Genomic DNA, 16,865 nt, shown 5'->3' with positions numbered 1-16,865 from the left:
AGGTATTTCTGTCCCAGCTCCCTCCCCGACTCAGACAGGGAGTGGGGACCACAGGGCGGGGCTGAAACATGCCCAGAGCACGCAGGGACATCACGGAGACCACGGCTTGGATAGGATGGGACGGGATGCCACCTGCCTCAGCTTGGAACAGGAGATATGCAGGGCCTGCCATTGCCCTGGGTATGATGGCCCTGTGGGGGGGCCAGGCCACACGTTGGCCACATGGGTCAGGCCCTGGGGCCCCACAAGTCACATGCTCAGCGTGTCCCACTCCCACTCTTGGACACAAGCCGTGTGCAAAGTCTCTGTACTCTTGTCACCGGCGGGGTGATTTCTCCTAAATTTTGTGTGATCACAAGGGCCCAAGACCACTGATACCAGATGGTATCTGACAGGCCCAGAAGCTGATACGGGAGGTAGGAAGTCATGACTTCTTCACTCAAGTACCTCAGCCTCCTGAAAGGTACCAGACCCTCAGGGACGGCACTGGCTGCAACAGTGTCCCCCACCCACCCTGCCCCAAATTCCTGTCCCCATGAACCTGTGAACAGGACCTTAGTGTAAAGGAGACAGGGTTTTGAGATGTAATTAAGGTAAAACGAGGTCCTATCCCAACAACTGGTTTCCTTACAAGACAGGGAAACTGGACACAGACCCAGAGAAGACCCAGAGGAGAGGCCCACGTGAAGACAGAGGCCCAGGAAGGAGGCCGGGCGAAGACGGAGGTGGAGGCTGGAGCGATGCGGCTGCAAGCCCAGGGACCGCATGGATTGCCCGCAACCATCAGAGGGACTTCTGGCCTCCAGAACTGGGAGGGAGTAACTTCCTGCTATTTAAAGCCTCCTGGTTTTTGGTACTTGCTGCGGCTGCCCTAGGAAATGAACGCAGGGACCAGGAGCCGGGCTCAGGTTGCGTGTACACTGTGTGCGCTGGGGGGGTGGTGGACAGGGGTGGCTGCATGGGAGGAGTTGTGTCTGCTGTGTGGGCAGGAGGCCCAAAGAACGGAACAGGACCTAGGGGCGTGGCACGTTCATGGCAAATCTGGCTCTGGTGGCACTTTTCCTATTTTTGCCCTCCACCATGCCTAGAACAGGCACTGCACCCAGGAGGTGCTCAGGAAATATCCCTTGGCCATGCTGGCCTGATATCTCCTGTCCCATGTCCTTTGAGCACCAGAGCTGTGTGTCCTACACTATCCTTCCCTGCCTCTGCCTTTTTTTTTCTTTGTAGGGCCGTACCTATGGCATATAGAAGTTCCCAGACGAGGGGTCAAATCGGAGCTGCGGTTGCTGTAGCCTACACCACAGCAACACAGCAACATGGGATCCAAGCTGCAGCTTGTAGCAACGCCGGATCCTTAACTGAGACCAGGTATCTAACCCGCATCCTCATGGATACTAGTCAGGTTCTTAACCCACTGAGCGACAGCGGGAACTCCATCACTTGCCTCTGCTTTGCACTGCATTATTCACGAGCTTGTGTGGCTCCTTGTATGAGCTTCTTCACCAAGCTGACTGATGCCCAGTGCCATGGGGAGCTTCTAGACTGGAAGGGCTGACCAGCATTTTTTTCTATGCCTCTCCCCTCCTGATCCTTTCTCACATGTCACAGTGCCCGCACACAGTAGGTGCACTAAATGCTTAGTGGTTTTGAATGAGCTCGGCATGTGAGGAAGTAGACGTGATTGGCTAGCTGGGCTGGAGAAAGCGAACCCAGCTTTACTAAAAAAGCAATTTAGAGGCTGCTGCTATTTGCTGAGTTAGCAAAGAGGCACAGGCTTTCACCCTCTGAAAGCTGTCACTAGGGGTGCCCACTTACTGAGGCTGCGCACTGAGCCTATAACCCCCGTTCCAGAAGTGTGGCTTATCCTGAGCACGACCTGAGAAATGCAATCCCTCAGCTCCCACCAGGGGCCAGAGCTGTGATAAACCAGAAGCTGAGGTCAGCTCTGAGAAGGACGGGCGTCTGTGCTCCAGGCTGGACACACCACGTTACATACACCTGTTGTGCACCTGGGTCCCCTTCGCTGTGTCGTACGTAGCGCCACGCCTGGAAGTTAAGGCCAGTGCCCAGGGCTAGAGGCTGGGCTTGGCTGAAGCTGGCAGTGCCTTCTGCCACATCCCACTAGGACCCAGCTTGCCCTGGGCAGGGGGCCCGATGTGATGAGCGGGAGTAACCAGCCTATGGAAATGCCTCCAGGAACAAATAGGACGTGACGGCCCACCCGGCCCTTCACAGGAGCTCAGGGATGTCTCTTCACTTGGCACTGCGGGGTGAGGGGACATCAACAGCGAGCTGGACTGGAACCTAGATCCCTCTGGTCCACGGAGGCTGGCCCTTGGGTCAGTTACCCCCAACCATGAGGCCTCAGGGGATGGCTTGGAGTGATCAGAGTTTGCCCTGAACGCACTGTCCGAGACTTGAGCTGGAAGGGTCAGCCACTCACGAGGGCTCTGAGTGTTGACCTCTAAGCACGGCCATCAAGACCCAGCAGCACTGGGAGGTGCTCGCTGTCCGGTCGGACCTCCAACCAGGGCACGCGCTGGTGGCTCTGCTGCCTTCTCTCATCCACAGGAGATATTCAGCTGGACAGCTGGTGGGCAGAGAGCTGAGTGTTACCCTCCACGCCAAGTCTCTTTGGAAACAAAACAAAGCCTAACACCAGGGCTAGATCACCACTGTGTATTGACAACACCAGGCTGGCAGCTGGGCAGGAAGGCTACAGGGCCCCAAAGACATCTGGACTTCTGCCGCCTCATTGCATCCCGTTTGAGGGCTCGAGCCTTGGGCCCTAGAGCACGCGGAGGAGAGATGGGTTCCAGACTTTGGCACTGATACGACCACGGGACGCCAGAGCTTAGGAAGGGCGGGTGCCCCCAGCGGAGCTGGCCTCCCAGCCCGACCGGGACAGGAGATGGGCCAGAGCCCCTGGCTTCCTGAGGGGAACATAGGGGATGGGAGCGGGGGCCCCGCAGCAGCTGGCACATCCTGTCCATGGGCTCACACGGCGTCAAAACAAACCAACCTCAGTAAAACCTCCTTCCTCAGTGAACTCTCCTCTGCAGGCTCGTGGGCTGCGTGGTCCTTCTCAAAATGGCCCAACCCCCTGTCCTCTGGAGCCAGGAGCCCCATGTGAGCTCAGCTGCAAGAGCCAAAGCCAAGTGGTGAGGGAGCCCGGGGAGGCGGGGGTGGGGGGAGGCTCACAGGCCGCGCTGCACGGGGCTCCCTGGGGACGCTGGCTTGCAGTCGTCTGCTTAGAAACTCTGGGTCCTGGGCAGGAAGCAGCATTGCAGAATCTGACTCTGGCAGGAGAGTGGAGGCCGGCACAGGTCTGGATACAGACGGATGGGCTTATTCGGCAGGCTGTCTGGCGTCAGGGCCGGGAGGGCTTCAGGGCCAGTCCAGCCTCGACCAGGTGAGGTCTGGAGAAGGAAAATGTTGCCTTTCCAAACAGGTCCTGGTTGAGCAGTGACCCGACACCCCACTGGGCCTGGGCCTCTGGCCCCTCGCTTTACACAGTGGACCCTTCCCCCTGCCCTCGCCCCGCCCTGCCCAGCAGCAGCCCGAGAGGCCTTGGCATAGCCTGGGTCCTTCAAGGACAGGTCTCCTTGGGGAGCCCGCTGTTACAGAGACAGTGCCCCGTACTGTCCTCCATCAGCCCAAGCACGGAAAAGAGCACCACTAACAAGTGCTGGAATGAGCCACCGACATGGACTTTATTGGACGACGGGGTGTCATGGATTGGCCAGCAGGTCACAGACTCGGGTGAGAAGACGAGCCACGGAGCCTCCGCATCTGGAGAAGCGCACCTCTTTGCTGAGGGTCCGGGGTCCAGGCCGACAGGGAGGAGGCAGGTTCTGCCTATGACGGGCCTCCTCCCAGCCACCCCCAGAGGCACCTGGCGGCTGCACCCTCTGCTCCTATGTCACATGTTGGGGGAGGTGGGGGGAGGGGTGCAGGGAGGGAGGGGCCCGGAGGAGACAACGGGGAAGGGAAGGGGACCAGCCCTCCCCACTTCCTCCTTCCCTGGGAGGCCTCCGCAGTCACCCGGGGGCCGGTGCGGAGCCTACCTGTGCTTGAGGGGTGGGGGGTGTGAAGGCCTGGCAATGAGAGAAAGGGGGGCAGCTCGTGGGGGCGCCGAGGCTGTCCCAGAGCCAGCTCAGGGCCTGGGGAGGGGGTCCCTGGGAGCCCAGCTAAGGCAGAGGAGGCGGAGGAATCAGGCTCTCGGCCCCCAGAGCCACCTGTCTCCTCTGTTGCTGGCACACATTGGGGGGCAGGCTTTTCGGGACTGGACAGCCGATGGAGGGGCATGACACCCAGGGCAGATCCGCGTGCTCCCACCTGCCCTGCAGGTCCCGGCACAAGGCAGTGGGTGCTAGAGACTCTGATGCAGCAACCACTGGCCCCGGCCCAGGGAAGCCCTTAGGGTTGGCTGCTGGCCCTGATGAGGAAGGGCCGGGGTCCTTGTCTCAAACCCCCCTTCCAATCCCCGGTCCAACAGCACAACCCAAGGGACGGCAGTGGTTGCATTTCCTTAAAAACAAATCTGTTTCATTAAAAACTAGCTCTGAACATGAAGAATATATGAAAAAAAAAAAAAGGCATCCTTTGCTCCATTAAACATCATACATTCATTGAGAATTTCCTGAGCTCTGTGCCATGCCCAGACCCGTGTGCCAAGGCGCAGGGGTGCAGAGAAGTCTAAGGCATGGGCCCTGCCCAGCACAGGGCTCCTTCTTGCTGGGTAGGTTGGGGACAAGCCCAGACCCCGAGGGCAGGGAGGGCCCGGCAGCATCCTCCACTAGACAGATGGGGCCCTTGAAGCAGCAGCCCGAGAGCGTCCGGCCCAGCCCAGTCCAGCTGCAGGGGTCCTTGGAGGCTGGGGGGACCACTCTGCTCAGAGATGCTGTGCTGGACATTGAGCACACGGCCAGAGGCCCAGGGAGGCCGCGGTCTGGCCAGGCCTTCCTAGGAAAGGAAGAAGGGGAGACCTGGGGCCTGTCAGGCCATCCACGCCCCAGAGCCAGCCTGGGCCTGACGTTTCTCTTGAGCTTTGCCACAGGGGAGACACCCTGCTTAACCACCCTGAGGTGGTTCAGGGCTGCCCTACCCAGCCAGGCTCTCCTAGGCACCCACTCAACAGCCCTCTCCTAGAGACCCTCCCATGGCCTGCAGGCCCCCAGGAGTCTCTGCTGACCAGAGACTCCAGAGGGGCTTGGCCTGGAGACCCCGGCCTGACCCTAAGTTGGCCAGGCCCTCCCTCCTGTGTGGGGCTGGCAGAGCCAGTGGGCCCAAGTGGCGCCTCAATAGGCCCCACCTGTCTCACAACACCCTGGGGGCTGGGCTCCTGGTTGGCAAGGCAACCCCACATGCTCTCCCGTCAACATCCACGTGGGACAATTGAAGTTCCAATTCCTAGAGTGACCTTGCTCTCTGCATCTTGCAGGGTTCCATGACCCCATGGGCCTGAGGAAAAGGGAAAAGGCAGTACAGGGGTCCTATGCCCTGGGCTTGCACCCTCTCTCCCTTGGAACAGAGGTCCTGGCCCTACAGGCACGTCTGCACCTCCCCACACACCCCTGCACCGGAGAGGGTCTACGGGCTCAGGAACAGCACGGGGCTGGGGAGGCGGTCAGAAGAGGCTGGGAGCAGCCTGGCCAGGCGCGTCGTGGTCCCGGATGTACTGTAAGATGTCCATCTCGTCCATGGCTTGGATTTGCTGCTGCTGCCTCTGCTGCCCCGCCACAGCCTCCGATGGACTCGCTCTGGGGGGAGCAGCTGGCTTTCTGGGTAGCGCTGGCTTAGCTGCTACTGGCGGTTTGGGCTTAAGCTGGGGCTTGGGCTGGGGGTGAGGTTTGGGCTCAACTCCCAGGTTCAGAATCTGATCCAAATCCTCTTCGACTCTAGAGAACCAGCGGGGGAAGCCATGAGCACAGCCTCCTGCAAAAGGAACAAGCCCCCACCCCCACCCCCTGCCACCCCAAAAGGCAGGAAGCCCTGCGGGCCACTGCGCTCAGCACCCACCCCCGCCTCCCCGCCTGGCCCTTCTACCCATCCTGTCCCTGCAGAGGAAGCTAAGGGCAGGGCTCTCCTTCCCTGCGATTCCACCAGTGCCCAGCACAAGCAGAGCTGGCTCCTCAGCAGCCTCTGCAGAACTGCCTTTCAGGTGACCCCGCTCTCAACAAGGTGGCTTCTTTGGGTGACTTTTCCTTCAGCCCCTCAAGAAATAACAGTAAGAGCTGCCAGGTGTGCCAAGCACTTCAGACCCGTTATCTTGTTTCATGGCCCAACAACCCTTGAGGAGGACCGCCTAATCTCCACCTTGCAGACACAGACACTCCAGTCCTAGGAGGCTGAGCCACCTGCCTGAGGTGACAGCATGTGGCAGGGCCTGAGCTGGAACTAGGATGTCTGGTTTCAGAAGCGGAGCTCTCATTCAGACCACGTTTAGCCAGAGAAAGAATGAATGAAGGGCTCTGAGCCATTGTGGGGTGGGGTCTGCCTGCCCAGCGTCCCCTGGGGGACCACCCGGGCACTAGACAGAGCCCACAGTGGGCTAGAGCTGCCCTTAGCCAGCGCCCACCAAGATCCACCATGCCCTGAACCTGATGGCCCATTGGCTGGTGGGACTGAAGACTGGAGCAGTGTGACAGTCACACAGAGCCAGCCCCAGGTACTGAATGGCAGGAAAGAAAGGCAGACCTCGCCCGAGGGAGGTCCTGCTGCGGGAACTGAGTTCCTAGAGGCCAGATGCACAATGGGAGACCCAATTTCCCCACCCCCCCCCCCACTCCACATCAGATGCACAATGGGAGACCCAATTTCCCCACCACCCGCCCACCCAATCAACACTTCCACATCTATTAACTCGCTTAATAACCACAAAACACTGTCTGGCAATAGATATAAGCCCTGTTTTATAGATGTGAAAACCGGGGTGCAGCAAGATGAAGGGCCTGGCCTGGGGCCCACAGCTAGCGGGCAGAGGAGCAGGACTCCGCAGAGCGTAGCTCGGTCTTTGGGTGCGTCTGCCTTCCTGGGGCACCTGTGCACTGAAGCCCTTTCTCCAGCTTCAGGTCAGGGTTTCTCCAGGGTCCAGGCTCCCTCATTTTATTTTTTTAATTTTTTGTCTTTTTGCCATTTCTTGGGCTGCTTCCGCAGCATATGGAGGTTCCCAGGCTAGGGGTCTAATCAGAGCTGTAGCCGCCAGCCTATACCAGAGCCACAGCAACGTGGGATCCGAGCCGCGTCTGTGACCTACACCACAGCTCACGGCAACGCCGGATCATTAACCCACTGAGCAAGGGTAGGGACCGAACCCGCAACCTCATGGTTCCTAGTCGGATTCGTTAACCACTGAGCCATGGCGGGAACTCCAAGGCTCCCTCACTTTAATCTGAGGCCCTAGCTCCCCCTGCCAATCACACCTGCCAGTAACAGTGCCAGGCCTGTGGCCCCTGCGGACCCGCCCAGATCCCCTGGGGAAAGAGCTTTTCGGGTAGCCACCCAAACACATGCATCCTCAGGGAGTCTCCTGGGCGCCAGGCCTCGGGACACCTGCCACGCACTCCTCCTGTCCCTCAGTAGGATGGTTCCATCTGGGACACTGTCACTCAAAGAAGACCCAAAGCAAGCAGAGCTGCAGGATAAATGGACAGCCCCTCCCCCTCCCTGGGCTTCGGTTTCCCCACCTGCGAGGGGCCGGATGAGGTCATTTCAGGAATGCTCCAGCTGCCATTAGATGCTGAGAAAGAAGGACCCCTGACCAGAGCTGGGCAGAGGGTGAGCCGTGTGCTTTCCTGGCCTAAGTGAGGGTCAGGAATGACACCCCAGACCACGTTCCCAGGGACACCCCGACCTCTTTCCTGCCCCCCTGGAGAAACTGTGCACTGGCCAGACCGATCTGGAAGAAAGAGCAGGAGCCCCAGGCCTGGGGAAGGTCTGATAACTATCCTGGGAGATTTGGCAGAGTTACAAGGAAAATTCCCACTGAAATCCAGGAATTCCTAAAGCAGGCTTCCTGGCCCTTCTTCAAACTACGGCCCAGCAGAGAGATTCAGGCAGGCAGCCTGCTGCCACAGCTGGGCCGGGAGGTCCCATGTGTCTAAGGGTAAGATATGCCTCACACAGCCACGCTGGGGACAGGGGAGGGAGGGCACAGGTGCTGGAGGCAGGAGACCCTGGGGGCCTTGCCCAGGCCACTTGGCTTCTCCAAGCTCTGGTTTTCTCATCTGCCAAATGGGAACAGTCGCATCGCCCCACAGGGTTGGACACTGTGTACACAGATGTACAGCACAACAGGCAGAACACAGTTCTGTTCCTCATCCGGCTACTCCTTCAGTGGCTTCAGCCCACGCCACCTCCCTGGTCCTCAGTCTCCCCATCTGTGAGTGGGGTCCAGCTTGGACACCAGCAGGGCTGAACAAGGCAGGAGCAGAAGCGAGGCCCCTCTGGCCAGAACTACTCTCAGCACTGCAGGGCCTGGCAGAAGCCTGCGTGAGGGTGGAGGTGCCCTTCCCAGGAGGGGCTGCCTGCCAGGTACCAGCTACTAAAGGAGCTGTGGGTCACTCTGCCTGCTTCCTGGGTCCCCCTCCTGTGATGGGTCACAGAGCCCAAGGGGAGAATCCGGAGTCTCCACGGACAGCAGAGAAATGAGCAGAGATGCCTCTCCAGTCCAGTCCCAGAGGGAACGGCCCCAGCCAGGCCTTCAAGGAGAGTTCCAGGCAATCTCGGGAGGCATCACCCAGGACAGGATGCTCCTGGCAGGCTCTGCCGTGTCCCAGCTCCCTCCAAGTGGCTGCCCTTCCTCCAGCTCCCCTGGGGCAGGTGCTGGCTGGTGCTGCACCCCCACTGGGGGCTGGGTGCCTGGAAAAACTCAGAGGGACGGAATGACCCTCAAACAGGGCCCTTAGGGAATAAAGCAGCAGCTAAGAGCTTATGTCAGAGTTCAGGATTTATACTGGCTAGAAAGCAGTGACTCTCTGGAACTGATCAGAAGCTGGATTTGCTCTGAGGTGGGAGGCGAGGCAATCATACCTGAGGCACAGGTAGCTACTCAACATCCTTGGCCAAGGCCCCCCCCCCATTTCCACTTGGGCTCCCTGAGTCATGGCTAAAAGCAGGTCCCACTGATGAAAGGTCCAGGTCCCCTCTCCTCCAGGCCCTGCGGACATGAAGTCAACCACCAAGGGGCTGGAGGAGGCATCTGAAGACCCCAGTCCTACCCCTCCTGCCCAGGTCCCTGAAGAGGACAGAACTCAACTAAAGACCAAAACTGGGAGTTTCTGCTACGGCACAACACGATCTCTGCAGCACCAGGGTGTAGGTTCGATCCCCAGCCTGGCACAGTGGGTTGAAGGATCTGGCATTGCCGCAGCTTCAGTGTAGGTTGTAACTGTGGCTTGGATCTGATCCCTGGCTATGGGAACTCCATGTGCCATAGGACAGCCAAAAAAGAAAAAAAAAAAAAAAAAGCCCAAAACTGGGGCCCTGTGCTGGTAAGGAAACGGGGCTTCTCGGACTCCAAACCCCGCCGAGACGGCTCTCCACGCAGCCTCTGGGTGGCTGATGCCAGTGATGGGATGAGTGGGTCATGAACATTAGAAAGTTTATCATCAGGAAGCCCCATCACTGCCTGGAGAGTCATGGGACTCATGCGAAGAAAAATAAAATATGGTTCCTGTTCTTAGGAAGCGAATTCTTTCCTCACCAGGTGTCTGGCAGAGTGAAGGCAGGGCGCAGTGACTCCCAGAGCACCGGGATGCAGGATGCTTTACCAAGGAAAGGGTCCCAGGACCAACTGGCATGTGAAATGCTCTGAGGCATCCCCCCTCGAGCCATGTGTGCCCACAGACTGCAGGCTTGGAAAGTTCTGTTTAACGCTAGTACCACCCCGGCCAACTGGTCACAGAAAACCTTTGAAGGTAACACCTTTCAACACCCTGCAAACTGGCATTCTGCAGAATCTGGGTTGGAAAGCACCGGTGCAAGGCACTTAGTGTGAACTGCCCAGAAGGTCCCAATGGTTCTGCCCGGCTGAGTCCTGGAGACGAGGCAGCAGAGGCTCCCTGGAGAGGACCGGCTCCCACGGGGCCCAGCTGCGCCCTGGGGCCGACTGCCGTGACTGCTTCCCTGTGCCTCCGCGTTACCCCTCAGTGCCTAACCACAGTCCCAGCATCTCCCGGGGAGCCCTGCTGCCGGCATGTCAGGAGCGAGGACACGGGATGAGAGTGAACAGCTGCCAGGGGCCGTGGGGAGATGTAATGACAAGGAGCCGCCACTGTGACTCCGCTGGGCAGGCACTCGGGGCTAACAGCCCGCGGCTGCTAACGAGGGAGGGGATGACAGCCTCCTGGGATCCCATGGCCCGTCACCACGTAACTGTTCCTGAAAAGAGACGGCTCAGTGTCCTGTGACTCGTCAGGCACAGCCTGCATCCCGGGGACGTGGATGACGTGCCGGAGAGATGCACGGTGCCCAGTGTGCCAAGAAGGCAGCGGCACAAGCAGGAGCCCAGGGAGAGCCTGCCAGGCTGGGGGTGGGAGGCGGATCTGCCCCCCTCTCCTCCTCTAGGTGCTTAGGGTCCTGGAAAGGCTGGAGGACGGGACACAGGCTGGCTGACTGGGGTTCCAATCCCAGCCTGTCACTTAGGAGCTCTGGCTTGGTGCCAGTTACCTCCCCTCGCCTCCGTTTTCGGTGAAAAGGAGATAATAGCACCTTTTTGGGGGGTGGGAGCTGTTGTGGGGATTAAACAAGATGATGTGTGAGGAGCCCAGCATCCTGTTTAGCACACGGCACACACTCTCTGGCTGTCAGTTTTGCACATTTGTCAACCTACATCCACGTAACAGATTAAGCCTCACTCTCTTGGTACACCTGCCGCTGTGACCCTGCCGCTGTCCAGAACATCTGCGTTTTGCCTCCTTCAGGTGAGCTGCAGGCCACCAAGTGTCAGGTTTATTTGTTGCCACACCTGTTTATGCCATCATATAATTTAATTATTCTTTATATAAATGATGTGTATGCATGAAGTTCGTTCTTTCTAGAAGTTGCTGAGCCGCTAGCACCACCTCCAGCCCCCTGCCCTTCACTGCCTCCTGGCCGGCTCCCCCACCCCCCACAGGCTCCCGCCTTTGACAGAGGCCAGGATTCCCTCCTGGGAGCCGGAGGATGGTGAAGTGCTCCCGCGCTGGGCTGGAGCCCTGGCTCTGTCCAGGCCCCTCTCAGGCCTGGCGAAGCATCACTGGATGCAGGTGGTACCTGAATAGATCCTCTGAGGTCTCCCTGGGGCCCAGGCGGGACGGGGGTCCTCCACTCTCATGGGCAGCAGGCAGCAGCAAGGGGTCACCCAGGGCAACAGCTCCGCCAAGGTCAGGGTCGTCAAACAGCTTCAGGGCTGTGGAGGAGGCAGCGGCAGAGTGGTCAGAGGGAGTCCCAGCCTGTCCTTGGCTGCCTGGGGGTGCAGGCTGCAGACAGTCTGGCCCAACCTCTAGGTGCAGCTGGGAGAGGGTGTAAGGTTGTCCCTCTGCCAGCAAGGTGAGCACAGAGGGACCAGAGGAACGGGGCCAAGTGGGGGCAGGGGACAGGTGCTCATGGGGCCTGACACACCTGTCTACCCAGCTATCCCCCACCTCCCTCCATGCTAGGTGGGAGTCAGCTGATGGCCCCACGGCTGGGTTCCTGTCCTTGGGGCCACCACACTGCATTTAGGAGAAAACAGCCTCTTCAGCTCGCTGCCCCAGGCTCCCCAGGACCCAGCCAGTTGGATCTCTTAGCTCAGCCCCCAGGGCTGCACCCCCGTCTTTCAGAAGGTGCTTACAGAGTGCCAACCACCAGCCTGGGGCTGCTGCCGCTGGGATGCAATGGTAGCTCTTCTGAATGTAGCCCCTGCCTCTAGGAGCCGGGGTCGGCTCCACCCCCTCCCCATCCCCACTGTTCAGCGCTGCCCTTTGTGAACGGTGACTGCAGCCCCCTCTCCTGGAATACGTTTTTTCAGCGGGCCTGGCAACTCCGCAGCTGAAATACAGTTCCTCCACCCGACCCGCACCCAGGAAGCCTTCCCTGGTGCCTCCACAGGCTCTGCTCAGACCTGCTACGGGCCCAGGCTACCCTGTAGTTAAGGGGATGTCCTGTGTCCCATGGGAGGCCCCAAGGCTGGGACTGTGTCTTACTCATCCAGGTGTCCCTGGGCCCAGCACAGAGCCTGGCCCCCAGTGGGTGCTCACCAAGTGCAGCTGAATTAGTGGGTGACATCAACTCCCCACCCTGGATGCAGACCCAGGCCAGGGAGGAACAGTCAGACCCAAGGACGAGAGTGGGTCCCAGGGCTGCTCAGCTTCCCTGCTCCAGCTCTGCGCCGGACCCTCCCGCGGGGTCTCTGCAGGCACACAGAGCTTCCCGTCAGAATCCGAGTCCCGCAGAGCCCCAGCACCCCGGGGCTGGGTCAGCACCCACTCTTCACCAGGTGCCCACATCTGGCGGCAGATGTAACGAGGGTGCTCTGACACCAGTCACAACCCACACTTTTCAGAGCAACAAAGAAAACCACCCTCTGCTTCCAAGGGCTGATGAGAACAAACAAACAGCCCTGGAGTGCTCCAGGCTGTGGGGACACAAGGCACGGGACCAGATCTCTTCAGCAGAAAATCTCCACTGACCGAGTCTGTACTGTGTCAGAACAGGAAGACGGCCCTTCTGCTCATGCGCAGTGGGAAGAAGCCACCTGCAGAGGTTGGCTGGGTCACCCAGGAGGCACTGAGAGCGAAGGGAACACCCTGGGGCTCTACTTACGGTCCCTGGAGGGTCCGCCCTCCGTGGGGCCCTCGGGGCGAGGCTTCCGGCCGGGGCCAAAGAGCCCCTCGTCGGGGTCTACCTCCTCATCAAAGATGGTGAGCCGGGGCGAGGGTCTGGGCTTCACGGCCACCTCAGGGTGTTTCCTGGGCTTCTTGGAGCTGCAGAATCACAGACAGAACTCAAGTTAGGACTTCTTGCAAGAGGCCTGCCGGTGGGCTCGGGCAGCCTGGCCAGAACCACACGGGTGTGGGGCAGGCTTGAGCTTGTGTCGGGAAGGACCCTTCCTGGGCCCTGACAAGGGGGTCGTGAGATGCTGCCAAGGAGGCAGCCCAGTCCTGTGCCCGGGGATCAGCCACTGTTGGCACGTGGGGGAAGAGCGGCTGGGCCTCTGGACCACACAGCCGACCGCGGACAACTCCAAGGCCTAAAGGGCCAGCAGGACTCAGGCCTGCCTGCGGGGTCAGGGGTCAGAGAACTCCTCCTTCCGGAGCTGGAGCTGCGGGGGCTGCCAGACCTCAGCACTCCCTGGGGCCAAGCTGAGAGTCACTGCATGGCCACTCGGAAACCAGCAGGGATGCATGAGGCTGCAAACCTCCGGGCCTGGCCCCAGGGAGAATGGAAGAGAGCCTGGGGCAATGCTCCTTGTTTCCCCTGCGTATTTCATTCTCCTTGAGCAGTGTAACCCCCATCATTCTAGAAACCACCACAGTCCCACTGAGCAAACCCCACCTCCTTCAGGAAACCCTCGGGCTCTGTACCCCTCAGGTCCCTCATTCCTCGACTGGGGAGGCCCTGCTCTGGGCCAGACTCTGCTGGGGGCAACCAGGAGGGGGCTCGAGGGAAGCTTTTGGACCTCAGGAGGCTTTATTTCCTGATCCGGGTGGTGGTTCACGGCATACACGTCAACCTTCAGGGAACTGAAGGCTGCAGATCTGCACACGTCACTGGAAGTTATACCGCCAGTAAATAAACAAACTTGGTTTTCTTTTAACAAGGGGATCCAGCCCCGGCTGATGATGCCTAAATTAGCCATTTGAAGGTTCCTGCAAAAACCAGACATAAGCTGTTAACTGGAAGTGGGATTTCCGTGGGCCTGTCGCCTGAAGGGCCGTTCCAATGGGACGAGGTCACCCTCTGAGCTCCTGTTGGCGATATGACGTGGTTAAGCCGCATGGACCCCGCTGTCAACAATGGCACAGGTTAAGCCGCAGCAGATAAAAATAGCGGGGCTGCCCTGGGGGCTAGAGGGCAGGGTTCTCGAGGTGGCCGTTCCCAAGGGCTGGATTTAGATGCTGGCAGAGCTGGGGGCTTCCGGCAGAGATGCGGAAAAGCTATGAAAGGTGGGGCTGCAGCCACCGGAGGTTGCAGGACCAACACATGTCCGTGCTCAGAGCTGGGCCCCGGTGGGAGGATCTCTGTCAGCAGACAAGGACACAGTGGTTCAGAGAAGCTGGGTGTCTGCTCAAGGCCACACAGCAGGCAGGGCTGGAGATGCGACGGTTGTCCCCCTGCTCTTTCTCCATTCCAGGCACAAGCCAGATGAGCTGAAGCCACAGGCCATCAGGCCCACGCCTCTGCTGAGGCAGAACCCCATTGACAGGCCCCAGGCAGCTCTTTGCATCCCTGTGGATTCTGATGAACTGTGCGTAGGAGAGCCCGTGGGCCAGCCCGGAGCCTGCAGGCTCTACTCCACCACTGCCCCTCATTCCCCACTGCTGCCGTCCTTTGCTTGGTCCCGCTCCTGGGTCCCACAGGGGCTGCCGCAGTGGAGGGCAGAGAGCCCCCAGCACCCCTGCAGCTCCCAGGGAGGCCGGGGCTGGGCCTGACCGCTCCACTCTGCAGCCTCCCTCTGCAGGTGCACCCTGAGCAGAACCAGCAGCTCTGAAACGGCTCGTGGGGAAGGCACAGCCACATCCCCTCAGCAGACAGCCCCCTGGGGCAAGGGCTGGGGGCTTTTCCGAGGACCAGAAATCAGAGGAAGCCCAGAGAGAAGGGAGGGTCTGAAGAACAAAGGACGTGAATGAACAGACATGATGAATTATCTCTGGAGAAGCCACGCCGAGATTTCAATGATTTCCCCTCTTGCACCTACTTCTGGTTCGCAGAGCACAAATTAGGCCCGGCTTTCCTGCTATGTGAGTTTTCCTCTCAAATCGGATGAATGCTCTTGTTTTTCTCCCTGGAGACGTTTTTTTTTTATCTTTTGTTGTCTTGAATTGAAATAAAGCAACTCCTCAGCACATGGGGCTGCTCAGTCAGGCACCATCTGAACCCCACCCTGTTCGTCTCCCCAACTCCCCCGACCTGTCTCCAGGGGAGACAAAGAACAAGAGGAAACACGGAGCTCTGACAGCTGAAAGCTCCAGGGATCTGGGCTGGTTGGCCCCAGATTCAGTCTCTGGGGGCTCAGGAGTGTGTCTGGTCCAGCCAGAGCAGATGCCAAATAAACATCAGATGAGAGGATGGATGGATGAAGGGGTGACGGAAGGATGGACAGACGAATGGATAGATGGACAGACAGCAGGACAGTACATCTCAAATCCAGACTTATTTCTGCCTCCTCCCTCAGGGAGGGGGGAAAAGGAGTGAAGAGAGGGGGCTCCCAGCACCATATCAGACAGAGGCCCTCTGCTCCATCACTCCTCCTCCAGACGGCTCGCAGGCACCCCCACTGGTCTCCACTGGTCCCTTGGCCCATGTGTCAGGGGCCCATCCTTTCACCCTGAGCTCATGAGCCCCTCGCATGGGCAAGACCTGTGCTGGGTGATGAGGGCCCGGAGATGAGAAAGACCTGGCACTGTCCCCACAGCAGAGCAGAGTCATAGACACGAGCCCATCGTCACCACACATGCAATCACACTATGATAGCTGGAGCCCAGAGGAAGGAGCCCACCCAGTCCGAGGGCTTCCTGGAGGAGGTGGTGTAGGGGTGGACAGTGACCTAGGGGGGTCTCAGGGCAGAAAATGACATGGGCAGAGAGACCCTCAACCTCTGACAGGCTGCAGAAGGCATGACTCGAGCAGCAGCAGGAGCCCGGGCCCCCGTGGAAGCTTTGCTCCTGGTCCATAGAGAAAGGCTCAGGGCCAGAGCCGGGGAGGCACGAGCAGGAAGGATGGCAGGAGGCCAAGCGCTGATAAAGGGACCCTCGGACAGGAGTGGCGAGTTCATGATGGTGCCAGGTTCAGGGTGAGGACAGGCATTTCCCACGTGAGGCGAGTCTCTCAGACTCCAAGCCCCGCACCTTCCCCTCCCTCACAGGTTGCGTGAGCGTGGATGCGGGTTGCACACATGGGCCAGGGCCCTGGTGCCCCTTCCATTCCCCTCTCAGCCCCGTCTCCATCCGCGTCCATCCAGCTGTCTGCGGGACACAGTGCCCAGCTGTGCTGTGCCCGCCGCCCACCTTCTGCACCGAGGCCACAAACGATGCCCCACTTCTCCCTCCACCACAAGAAGGCTGGTATGATTAGACTCCAGTCACTGGGGTCGCGGCAACTGAGCATCAGACGGCGAGGTCTCAATGGACGGAACTGCAGCTCCTGACCTCGTGCAGTGCCAGCGCGGCACAGGCTGCACAAGGTGGGCGGTGGGGCTCCCCGGACGGACACAGGCATGCAGAAGCGTGCTCCTGTGGCACACACGTGTGTGCATGGACAGACATCAGCCTTCCTGCTGTGTGTGCCTGATAGAAGACAGATGTCCAGGCCCAGCCACAAGCTGCAGGCGGGTGTGGAGCACACTTGAGGGAGAGGCGGCAGGTGCTGTGGCTGACAGCTCTGACAGGCCAAGGAGCGGCCCTGCCCACAGGGCTCAGGCGGCTCTGGTGACAGTGATTGACACAAGAGTGTCCTCCCCTCCAGTCACCCAGGGGGCTTGTGTCAACGTTCCTGGAGGCACCTGCCCCCATGGCAAGTCCCCGATGGGGACTGACGGCCCAGGACCCTGGGATGCAGAGGCATCTCCTAGACAAAACAGAAGACAACGGATCCTTCCAAAGCAAGACTCACAGACAACAGGACTGCTACCTTCAAAGCCGGGGTGATGCTAAACCAGACATGGAGATCAACCTCTTTTC

At 59.6% G+C, this 16,865-nt stretch overlaps 1 protein-coding gene across 2 annotated transcripts in view; it reads right to left on the bottom strand.

Moving 5' to 3' along the window:
- HS1BP3 (HCLS1 binding protein 3) overlaps positions 3,693-16,865 on the bottom strand; it is a 38,375-nt gene continuing 25,202 nt past the window's right edge. For both annotated transcript variants that reach the window (XM_003354913.5, XM_013996311.2), the window contains exons 5-7: positions 12,790-12,950; positions 11,260-11,395; positions 3,693-5,903 (exon numbers count right to left, since the gene is read on the bottom strand). In XM_003354913.5, coding sequence (XP_003354961.3) covers positions 5,633-5,903; positions 11,260-11,395; positions 12,790-12,950 — 568 coding nt within the window. In that variant the 3' untranslated portion in view covers positions 3,693-5,632. The remainder of the gene's footprint in view (positions 5,904-11,259; positions 11,396-12,789; positions 12,951-16,865) is intronic.

Source organism: Sus scrofa, chromosome 3 (genome assembly GCF_000003025.6).
Source record: "Sus scrofa isolate TJ Tabasco breed Duroc chromosome 3, Sscrofa11.1, whole genome shotgun sequence".
Classification (NCBI taxonomy): Eukaryota; Metazoa; Chordata; class Mammalia; order Artiodactyla; family Suidae; genus Sus; species Sus scrofa.
The sequence above is the reverse complement of the archived record's forward strand: the minus strand, read 5'-3'. Positions and strand labels throughout refer to the sequence as shown.